General features: G+C 41.6%; 1 protein-coding gene across 1 annotated transcript in view; it reads right to left on the bottom strand.

Annotated features, from left to right (window-relative positions):
• Positions 1–751: 751 nt before the first annotated feature.
• LOC101855092 (multiple epidermal growth factor-like domains protein 10) overlaps positions 752–12,363 on the bottom strand; it is a gene marked incomplete at its 5' end in the record, with an annotated part of 72,693 nt that continues 61,081 nt past the window's right edge. The window contains 3 exons of the mRNA XM_013080633.2: positions 752–1,283; positions 3,379–3,478; positions 5,243–5,383. Of these exons, the coding sequence (XP_012936087.2) occupies positions 1,109–1,283; positions 3,379–3,478; positions 5,243–5,383 (416 nt within the window). The remainder of the gene's footprint in view (positions 1,284–3,378; positions 3,479–5,242; positions 5,384–12,363) is intronic.

Here is a 12,363-nt window from a genome sequence, read left to right as displayed (position 1 = left end):
TCCTTCCCTCTCTCTCTGTCAATCTCCCCCCACCCACCCCAACCCCCATGCCTTTCGAATTCTTTATTATGCTCGGTTTGCATAATTTCAAAATTTTTCTTGCATAAAACTACGGGGACTTCTTCTCTGCCGCACGAACAAACAAAGGGACCAACCATGGCCAAGAGGCAGCGTGGTGAAATCAGGCGCTTGTCAAAATAATGAACTCGAAGAAAACGACCCTTTTCTTCCCTTTTGATTTCACGTATTTTTGTCAAATTTTTGATTTTTGACTCCACACCTTTTATGTCAATTTAAAAACAATTGCGGCGTGGCTTTTACTGAAAAACGTTAGTTAAAGCAAAGATAGTAAATAACAAGATGGGCCACTCAGCCAAAAAAGTGTCCGCAGGAAGTATGCTCTTTGCTTCAGATGGCACTGCAGTCTGTTTTGAAGCTCTCTTTCGTTTTTCCAGAAGAAGAATAGGAATAGCACCTCCTTGCGTGCGCAGATCGACTGTTCATCAGCAGTTCGGGTTCGTTCAGTACGGAGTTTTAGTTTAAAAAATTTTTTTAATGACCTCTCAATTAAGCGAAGAAAACAATCACCCTTTCCTCCGGAAGAGGTTTTTTGTCAGCGTAACCATTTTAAAAAAGCGTTCTTCCGGAATTCATTCAAAAACTTGCTAGTTTCACTTTGATTTTTTAAAACTCAAGTAGGATAACTCTGCTCGCTAAAGGTGCGCTTTTGTGAAGAGTGCGCCACCGAATTTTGAGGACACTTTTTTTAATTGGCTCAAAGAGAGAAGTGGCCCCTCTTGTTGTGTAGACTCTTTGGTTAAAGGTACAAACAATATAAATTTATAGTTTTCAAGGACATTCAATCTTTGGAAGTCACCAAACTTTGACGGCCAGTTTCTCTCTTATTTTAGCTCTGAAAACAGTGACCCCAACCTCCTCCAATCCAAAATATCTCAACTTCTGTTAAAGATGGATGGATCATTTTTTCATCACAAGCAAGACAAATGAACACTCTTAACTATAATACATGTACCCAAGACTTCATATGGTCAAAAATTGACGAGCGCCTGATTCCACTGCATCGTGACACCATGGCATCGATCGAGCCTCAATCATCCGACGGCTGGTGGTCTTCGCCTTTTGGCTCCTCTTCATCATGTTCATCATCTCCAGAGTGCTTTTCCTCCTGACCCTCATCTTCATGTTCTGGATCTTCCACGTGGTCCTCCTCGTCTCCTTTCTCGCTCCCGGCGATCTTCTTACACTCAGGGTCCTCCTTCTTGCTGCTTGGCCATACAAAAGTGGATGCAAAGAAAGTTGGTTAGTTTAGTTTTAGTAAGAGTTTTACGGCACTTGCAACACAATAAGGTCATATAAGTGCCGAAGATTCTGATTAGAGGTGTTGCAGGAGAGTAACAAACACAAAAATGAATGAAGAGAGATTAGCCTAGGACAATAGATGTTTGATTTTGATAGGAAAGAAGGAGTAAACCACACCAGAGCACCTGCCAACAACCCACTAAGTTTGTTAATGTTTGGTGTGAAAGAAACTGATGGAATTAGTAATACGAAAAGAGTTGTTTGGCCGGCGGTTTGAAATAATTTGATGATCATAATTGATGCAAGTAAGTTGGTTAATGGGTGGTTGAAAAGAAACTGATGTGATTATCATTAGCAATGTAAAAGGAGTTGTCTTGCAGACGATTTGAAAGAAATAGACGATCATAAATGATTCGCAATAAGTTGATTAACGAATTGTTGAAAACAAACTGGAGTAATTAGTAATGTGAAAGAAGGTGTTTTGTGGGCCCAACTTGGGCATAATAAAATTACTCTACGCCTAAGTTAAGTAAATTTGTTAGTGGGTAGTTTTTAAAAACTAAGTAACGTACATAATACGAGTTAGTTAGCGGGTACTTGGGAAAAAGAATTAATCATATTTGATGCCAAGTAGGTTGGTTGGAAATACATTGATAAAAAACTGATTGGTTGCCAGGTTGTTGAAGAACGCTAGTTCTCCAGGTCCTGTTTATTTTTATTTGCCATATATCTGTTTGTCTGTCTGTCTTGCTTTGTCCATGAACAAAGCGACCGTCCAGTATCATGTCAGTATGACTCTCTTTACTGAAACTGTTGTAGCCAGATGTTTTGTGCTTTAGTAAGCGTTTTACAGTACTTGCATTGCAACACAGTTAGATCATGTAAGTGCTGAATATTAGAGGTGTTGCTAGAGAGTAACACACACATAAAAGAAGGAGGAGGGAAAGGGACGATAGAATATATGTCCGGTAGGAAGGAAGGAGGAGGGAAAGGGACGATAGAATAGATGTCCGGTAGGAAGGAAGGAGGAGGGAAAGGGACGATAGAATAGATGTCCGGTAGGAAGGAAGGAGGAGGGAAAGGGACGATAGAATAGATGTCCGGTAGGAAGGAAGGAGGAGGGAAAGGGACGATAGAATAGATGTCCGGTAGGAAGGAAGGAGGAGGGAAAGGGACGATAGAATAGATGTCCGGTAGGAAGGGAGGAGGAGGGAAAGGGACGATAGAATAGATGTCCGGTAGGAAAGAAGGAGGAGGGAAACGGACGATAGAATAGATGTCCGGTAGGAAGGAAGGAGCAAACCACACGAGAGCATCCGCCGCCAACCACCCATAAAATGCAATGTTTACCTCCCCTGTCTGCTCTTTCTTAATCGTAAGGGGGCTATCGTGGACAAGAGGTTAAGGTGTTTACCTTTGGTTCAAATGTCCCTGGTTCGAATCCCGGTAGCGACGGAAAATTTTTGTTTGTCTAAAATTGTCTCCTTTCACCTCCTTTCCTGCTCTCTAGCAATGTTCTGTCGTCAGCTTTCGTCTCCACTTTCTGCCCCCACCCTGACATCTCCTTTATCCCCTCCTCTGGCTGACTCTTTCTGCCGACTTTCTATTGCTACTCCCTGGATCTTACAGCTGTCTTTCAGCCACACCCCTTATCTTCTGACTGGTAGGAAAGATCTATACCTAGTCTTCTTTGACAAGGGCGAAAAATCTCGGAGGTCCCGTGAGCAAGTTGCGCATGTTAAAGAACTCTTGGTGCTCCAAAATCGATAAGGGTTGGCAAAATTCAAAATTTCCTTCAAACTGAAAGTGTTTGGTGTGTCCTGCGCGCTCATATGTGACCTTATGCGGTAGCGAGCGCCATAAAACACTACCCCCCCAAGCAACAACAACGGCAAAACAAAACAAAAAACCCCCCCAATCCTATAAGGGTAGGAAGAGGGCTGCTCAACCCTCCCTGTTACGATCGGCCAGAGAAGTGTTGGGTAGTTCCCAGAGGATAGACAGAAATTAATAGTATCAACAAAAATCACTACTTCTCCCCCCAAAAATTTCTCTCACCGTTTTTTCAAAAGGAATGCCACCAAAAGTAACAGCAGGAGAAGGAATAGGATCAGCATCACCACGATTATTAGGATGTTTTCTGTGCCCATTCCAGGTTCTGAAGATGACAAAGGGGAAATTGCACAGATGCGATTAATCTTTTAGTTTTAGTCTTGTAGTAAACGTTTTACGGCAATTCCAACAGAATTAAGTCATATACGGGCGGAGATTAGAGGTGTAACTGTGCGCTCATAATAATATTATGACCATAATCATATGCACTTCTGAGCGCCGTAAACCACTTGCCAAAACAAACAAAATGTTTAACTAGAGAGTAATATACAAAGAAAAGAAGGAGGATACAAGGACGATAGATGTTTGATAGGAAAAGTTGAAGGAAGATTACATTTAAACCGCACCGGACCATCTGCAAGCTACCCACTATTATGATTAATCTTTATAGTCCAGACTTTGGCACATTGGTCAGATGTTTTAAAGAAAACACAAACACACAGACTCACACATATGCAGGTACACACAGGCACAGACACACATACACAAACACACACAGGCACACACATACACAAACACACACACACACACACACACACACACACACACACACACACACACTCACACACACACACACACGCACACACATACACACACAAACTCGGTCGCCTCAAAAACAAACTTGTTTGTTTCCAGTTTCAGGCGATCGAGTTTTGCGATCGGCCAGATCCAGCCGTAGTAGAAACCCCGTACAAGACTAAGACTAATAATAATAATAGATAGCATTTGTATAGCGCATATCCCCGCTCAGCAGCAGGCTCTATGCGCTTTACACTATATTATTACCCCAGCAGACCATAGAACACTCCGAAACATTCTCAGCTTCCCGGGAAGCATACAGTGCAAGCAGCCGATTAAGCGCTCAAACACTAACAAACTGACAAGATCTTTCGCTGTCTATAGCCGGGTACCCATTCCCACCTGGGTGAAATGAGGAAAATTCGTGTAAAGTGCCTTTCCCAAGGACACAACGTCGGGCCCTTGACGGGATTCGAACCCACGACCTTACGGTTGCGAGTCCGAGAGCCTAACCACTAGGCCACCGACGCCACGATCTAGATCTAGGTGACCGGCTCCGGGAGGGCAGAAAATGCTAGCCACCCGAGGTCGCAGAAATCCCCACGGGCCAGGCTACTCGACCGAATTCGGTCGACTAGCCTGATGCTTGCCACCCTATATCGGGCGAATAGCCTGACGCTAGTCACCCGACATCGGGGGAGTAGCACCGCCTTAAAATTAATGATGATGATCATCATCATCCAGTGCCAGATCTGCGACAGATATCGCCGATCATGTTTCTCAATTCATTCTTTTGCTCGGATGCTCTCAAAAAAGCTACGTTTCCCAGATCTTTCCCTGTTACCCATTTGTTTAGGTTCCCTAAGTATGTTGTTGTGGGTTTACCCCTGCCTCTTTTGTTCTCAATGTTGCCAGTGAGAGCTAGATGTTCAAGACCCTCATGTCTATTCAGGTGTCACAAAAACTGCATTTGTCGTTTCCTGATTGTTTTTAACTTTGAGCGTCCCACGTGGGCTCCATCAAGCACTACCTCATTTGATTTCATTTCCTTCCACGATACTCTTAGCTTAGCAGTCTCATAAGAACCCACATTTCATCAATGATGCGCACAAAAAATATTATACTTACACTTACCAGCAGACTCACAGTCGCACATCCTAAAAATGAACTGTGAAGAGGATTGGCTTATAAACTTTTGGTGGACTTGATTACGACGAGGCTGACCACGTTGATGATGATGATGATGATGATGATGATGATGATGATGATGATGATGATGATGATAACATACGAACGCATATGCCAGCCTCCAACACGTAGCCGTCGTCACATCCAGCACATGTATTTCCGGTCACCCTGAGGCACTTGGAGCAAAAGCTAACTTGGCACTCATTGTTGCAGTCTTCACCCCACTTTCGTGGATTGTCGCAGACTGACATATCAGAGAGGAGAATATTTTATTAAGTTTTAGAAAGAGTTTTACGGCACTTGCAATACTCACATGAGTATCGAAGGTTAAAGGTATTACAAGAGAATAACATACAAAGAAAAGGAGGAGAGATCAGGACGATAGATAAACGTGTGACAGGAGAGAACGAGCAAACCATACCAGAGCACCCGCCAACCACCCACCAGTTGAAAAAGAAAGAACAGTCTATTATTAGAGTTACAAGTCAACTATGGATTCGTCTTTATACAAAAGGCTATTCACCTTGTCCATATACTTTTTGTTAGTTTAGTAAGAGTTTTATAGCCCTCGCAATTGTTACTGAATAATGTCATATGAGCTCGCGAAACACGAGTTGGTTGCATTCACGACAGTTCTTAGCACGACTTCATTTTTGGTTGATGAAAATTCAAGGTAAAACTTTCAATCTAAAAAAGAATATTTACACAATATTAAACTAGCAGTACATTACAATCTTTAATTAGGGGGGGGGGGGGGGGGCTACACCCCCAAAGCCCCGATTAGGCTCAAAATTATGGAATTTGAGTTGTAGACATTTTTAGCTTCCTCGGCCTTACCTACAACTATTTCATTGAATAAGAACCCCAAAAAACCGTATTTTTTCCCAAACCAGGCATGTTTATCACCACCATTTCCTACTAGAGTCAATATTTTCTTTTTCTTTACCGGCCGTTTTCTCAAAACGCGACTTTTCTCTATATTTTTTTAAAATAACTCCACCATTTTTCATCCAATCTTCATGAAATGTTCACAGAATGAAGAAAAGATGTAATACAAAAAAAACACAAAAAAACTGACAAATTTTTAGATCTAATGTTTGTTAACAAAAAAGGAAAACAATCAATTTCCATGAGCAGTAAGTGCGGTATTCATTACGTAAGACAAGTCAACAAAATCCAATATGGCCGCCGTATCCATAGAAACGAATCTCTTTTCTCAAATTTGATTGCGGTTTTTAAGACTCCTTACTGTGCTTGTAATATGTGTGAAATTTGGTAAAATTCGGTCAAGTAATAAGCGAGATAGCCTTCTGGTGTAGCCCCCTCGCCCCTTAACATAATATCGAAATAGCAGTACTTTACTTTTTTTTTTTTAAGGCCATATGGCCTGGCCACCCTGGAAATCACTTGCGGCCGCTGTTGTGTTTGTTGGGTTCTCTAGATCATTGTTGGATTCATAACAAGACGTGAGACACACATAGGGATAACGGTAAGGAACATTGAGGCAGCCATTTCGGTAACCCAGAATGCAATAGTTTATTTCTTTAGAATTGATTACAACGTCATATCCGGATCTGTATCGATTATTATTATTATCGAATATGACAGACGCGTTTTTCGTCGAGTTCCGCAATAAACTCGCAATTTTTTGCAATTTTCGCAATTTCTTGCAATTTTAGGCAAAAATACATCAACGCTTTAATTTTAACAGAATTTTTAATACGAAAAGATGCGGGTACAGAGCCGATAGGCCTACGTAAATCATGGTATCGGCCCAGCTCAAGCCTACTGAGCGTACTCTAAAAAAAGCTATAACCGGAAATTCAGGCCGGAATGCATCATGTACAACTCAAACTGAGACATAGGCAAGGCGGAGAAGGTGGCCTTCTCTGGGTTAGGCCTTTATCTAATGCGTGTAAGCGTGCGCGTGTGATAAGAAAGTAGGTGTGTGCGTGTGTGAGGTGTACGTGAGTGTGTGTGTGTTTGTGTGCGTGTGTGCGCACGCGCGTGAATATTGTTCGTACATGATGCTTGTGTCTACACACACTGTAACCGGGCACCTAGTCTCAGTATCTTAGTACACGGTAACCGGAATGAAAATAAACCAATACATGTATTTATCCTGTGCTGTCACTTGTTGAAATAAAAAAAGAAAGTTACACACCCGTCTTGTCGGGCTCGCCATCGTTATCGGTCAGTGAACCTGTGCTTTCGCATCACATTGTGAGTACCGGTTGGGGTCACCGAAGTTCATTCAAAGTCTGTGCGCTACGAAGTATAGAGCTCCGGAATGGGGGAATTATTGATTTTTTTTTTTAAAGGTATAGATCTAGTTGGGGGAGGGCTGAAGTTGAAGGCAACATGGATGACGAAAACTGAACTTGGAATTCTTAACTGCCCGGTTACCGTGTACGTGATACTGAGACTACGTGCCTGGTTGCTGGTTACCGTGTACGTAGACACTGAGGCTAGGTCCTGGTGTCCGCGTACCGTGTACGTAAACACCCCGTTATGTAAAATGCCTTAGTCTACGCGTCCACCAAAATAAGATCACTTCCAGGCCATGCTAATGTACGAAGTTTTTTCATGGTGTAGAAGCGACTCAAAATGATCCGCGTCCACCGACGTCAGACCCAAGACGGAATAAGACAAGACGAGACAACAGCCATATTTCCGGTTCTAGATTACGCGCCCCCTAGAAACAGTAGATGCGCGTTGAGAGCGTAAACAAACGCCAGACGACAAGAAGAAAGCGGGCGCCGTTTAATTCCACAGCCGCGATTCCCACGTTAGTAGCAGTTTCGCCATGTCTTAATAAAGTGGAGTGATTAGAAATTATTTCTAACTTTGTTTGTTTACATTTTGAACATAGTAAATGAGTTGATAATTAATATTTTGCTATGGAAAACGGCTGTGAAGTGAATGTGTTCAATGCCAACATGGAAGACTAGATCTACACTAGATCTAGATCTAGGCCTAAGTGCAATTAAACTGTAGATCTAGTCGATCTTCAACTTCAGTCTAAAGGTAAAAGAAAAAAGACAAGCCAGTGGTGCTCTGCAGTGAACTGTTCAAACGCACGATATAATAGACCAGATCTTTCGCTTTTTCGGTTTCCTAAGGATAAGGTGAGGTGCCAGAAGTGGGTGGTAAACTGCCGAAGAAAGGATTTGTTGGGCAAGTCATCTGAGTGTCTCTTTTATAGTAACGTTCTTTGTTCTAAACACTTTGAGAACTCACAGTTCGCTACGGCGAAAAAAAAATCAGCTGAAGCGTAACAATACAGCAATACCAACGCGTTTCAACGTGCCCAATCCACCACCTACTATAGAAGAAAATAGACCACCCCCAAGAAAAAGGACTTTTGTGCTTACAAAATGTTCGAGCTCATCAACAACATGGGAAGAAATTTCTCAACCTCAAATACCAGAAAGTTTCACAGGTAAAACAAAATATTTTCAAAAAAAACCTCGTACATTTTAAAATTAGATCTAGGTCTAGATTTAGATCTAGTTTTTAAAAAAGTATTTATACATAGATTTAAACACAAATATTAATAATACCCAACCACTAGAGTCTATATTATTATGTTTAACAATTAACAGCCTACGGTAAATCAAAATGTGATAGAAAGAATGTTACTGTAAGGGCTAAAGGGGGCAAGCTGTTAAACCAGTATAGGCCTAGGGCCTACTATGTTAAATTCTGGAATACTCTTTCCTTTATTATGTAATTTTATCAATTATTAGTAAGAAATTAAACATGACCAACAATTTTTTAAAACCAATAGCCTAATGATAATAATAACAATACACATAAATTAAAGAAAAACATATGGAAAAAAAATCAACAAATCCTTTTTATCTTAATCTATCACTTAGAACCTAATTTATGCTGTGTGACTGAATGTGATGCATGTGTATGCTGGCCATAATATGTTGATCAAATGATCTTATTGTATCTGACAAAGAACATTAATTTGTGCCTTGATATATACTTGTCTGTAACTTTTGAGGCTTATTTATTGCATACTTTTATGTATTTGCCATGATGTAAGTAGCCCACAGTGTTGTATCAAGTACAATTATTCTATTTCTATTAGGCTACCCAGCCCACTAGATCTGTGGAGATAGAACATGAAACAATAAGACAGTTGAAGAAGAAAATTATGTCACTGAAGAAAACAATAAAAAAAAACCCTAAAAGCAAGCCCAGGAAAAACTGCATCAAATCTACATTCAAGGAAAGAAATAGAACTGATCAAAACTTTGGCAGCCAAATATCTACCTCCCATGTCTCATGCTTTTTTCAGCAAACAGCTAGACATGACACAAATGAAAGGAAAGAAATGGAGGGCCACAGACAAAAGCCATCCGCTTTCATTGTATCATGCTTCTCCTAAAGCATACCCGCTACTCCAAAATCAATTTACATTACCATCTGTGAAAACTTTGAAAAGAACAATGAAAAAAAGCAATATATCCAGGTTTTCCGGAAATCATTGTTAAAGCTTTCAAAGTTAAAGTTTCCCACAAAGCTGAGAGAGACGCAATGCATTCTAATATTCGATGAAATGACCCTCAAAGTCACAGCGTTGCTGCTGAGATAGCATTCCTCTGTCAAGTGAATGTGTTTCCTATGATTTGATATAGATCTAGATATATCTACTTAGACACGGATTCATTAGAAAATGAGCGACTTTAGATTTTTCTTTTTTAATGTTTGAAACAAATTTATATGAAGGAAACTCTATCCCGTTGTATGTAATGATGATGATGATGATGTTCCTCTGTCCAATGTATACACATGTTGTGATGATGTTCTTCCGGCCACTGTTTCCACATGTTGTGATATTGTTCCTGCTCCTACTGCTTCTGTTTCAGAAGAAGAACTTGCTAGCCCTCCCCTAACTGCCCTTGTCTCTAGTTGTGAGTGGTCAGTTGATGCCCTAGACTTTTCGACCACAGGTCTGGGATTCTCGGAGATCGAATGTACCTCCGAGGACTTCCTGGATCCTGCTGCAGAGTTTCAGCTACCTTTGGTTTCAACACCAGCTCAGGATCCTTTGGATAACCAGGACATTGACTATTGTCTTCCTGAGCAGGCATTGAGACCATTGGAAGATGAAACTCTGGTGACACCCCAAGCCCCCCCCCCCCCCCCCCCCCCACCAAAACTGCCTCAGGACAATGCTTTTGCTTTGTCCTTGACACGCTAATTGATCACGCCATTGCCACTAGATGGATGGTATCAGACATGCATTGGGTCCGCCGTTGCCATTGGCACAAAATCGAACCTATGGAGAACGAGGGGGCATACAGAAAGTACCTTGATTTGTATAATCAACTCATTCCTGCCCCCTCGTTCGTCAACCTGCCCATACCAGCAAGCTGGAACTCTAAGGTTTCAACACAGAGAAGCGGGCTCAGGCCCCTAAGTACATGTATGTCTTACGGGCAAAGTACGAAGAAATTGGAAGAAGAGAAGAAAAAAGAAGAAATGGAAAAGAGGAAGAGAGAAAGGGAGAGAAAAGGGTGGAGAAGGAAGAAGAGAAAAGAGGAGAAAAGTTAACGAAGTTGGAGAAGCAGAGAGCAGCTTGGGGAAGAAGAAGAAGAAGAAACAATAGGGAAATGAAGTGAGAGTAAGTGAAGAAAGAGGAACGTACAGGCAAAGATGATGAAGCAAAAGAGAAGAAAAGGAGAGAGTGAGGAGGGGGAAGAGGATGAAAAGGAGGTGGGATTGGTTTACGACGATGACTGCTCCGCAATTTGTTGTGATACATGTGGAAGAGTAAAATGAAGCATTCAAATACTTGTGTGTGAGTAAAAGATGTTCAAAAGTGAGTTTGTTGTGATATGTGAGGGAGAATAAAATGAAGCATTCATGTACCTGTGTGTGAGGAAGATGTTCATATATGAGTTTGTGATATGTGTGGAAGAGTAAAATGAAACATTCATGTACCTATGTGTGAGTAAGATGTATGTGAGTCTGATCTGGTGGTTGTTCTTTTTAGTATGTCAATAAACATTAGTTCTGTCTTAGGCCCACTTTACAAAAGGAGTTCGTCTTTGCTTCTTTCCTCTTTTCAAACGCCTAGTTGTGCTTCAATTTGGGGGTGCTGGTATGGGGTACATGCCATGACAGAAAACCCGACGTGTGACGATATGGGGTACATGTCATGAAATGCGTCAAGTCTCGGTTAGGGGTCTTCTTTATACACTAAAAACTTCACCCCACACCTACAGGAAAGGCTGGCCTCTCAACAAAACGAAATTTTGGGTCGATGTTTCTGAAAGAGCCGAAGTTATGGTAATACAAAAGTTCACTTCCGGAAATAGTCATCACAAAACACTGAGGTGACGGTATGCCGTAAAGGGACTGTAGATCTAGAATCTAGTGCACCGGCAGATAATGTTTGGAGAAAACTAAAAACTGGCGGAAAATTGGAAGCACTAAACATTACAGAATGTAGGGAAGGACATCCGTAACGAGCGACCACCCCATCAAACACAATAAAGAAGAGGCCTAGACCTAGTTCTACCCCTACCCCTAACCCTACCCCTAACCCTAGTCTGGCAAAGGCAGTCACTGACTGACAAAAACAATCTCATTTGCTAACCCTAGTCTGGCAAAAGCAGTCACTGACTGACAAAAACAATCTCATTTGCATGTGAACTTGGCCTGCAAGTGACGAAAAAGCGCAGTGGACGCGGGGCCTTAGCCTACGCGTCCACCAAAATAAGATCACCTCCAGGCCAAGCCAATGTACGAAGTTTTTGCGTGGTGTAGAAGCGACTCAAAAAGATACGCGTCCACCGACGTCAGACCAGCTAAACCTATTTTTAGCCCAGTGTATTATGATTACGAGAACAACAGACAGCACAGGCGATATATTTATTTATTTACCACATTAAAAAACTAAAAAGCGACAAATTATAATTATGGGGAAAATTGTTGGTAAGTTGGGACGCTGAGAAGAAAAAAAAAAGGGAGTGTATACAGACCCGGTAACCGGGAACAAAGTCACAAAGTATACAGACCCGGTAGGGGAACTCTTTTGTGATTTCGGAAAGTTTCAGCGCCCTCTTGGCTCAGGGTAGACCTAGGTTCTTCTTTCTAGATCTATGGCCTAATTTCGAGGCTAGTCTAGATCTAGATCTAAATGAAGATTGCGGATGTCTTTTCAACGAACGATCGTTTTTCCTCCGTTTTGGAGTAGGGGGA

The sequence above is a fragment of the Aplysia californica genome, unplaced genomic scaffold (genome assembly GCF_000002075.1).
Source record: "Aplysia californica isolate F4 #8 unplaced genomic scaffold, AplCal3.0 scaffold00093, whole genome shotgun sequence".
Classification (NCBI taxonomy): domain Eukaryota; kingdom Metazoa; phylum Mollusca; class Gastropoda; order Aplysiida; family Aplysiidae; genus Aplysia; species Aplysia californica.
The sequence above is the reverse complement of the archived record's forward strand: the minus strand, read 5'-3'. Positions and strand labels throughout refer to the sequence as shown.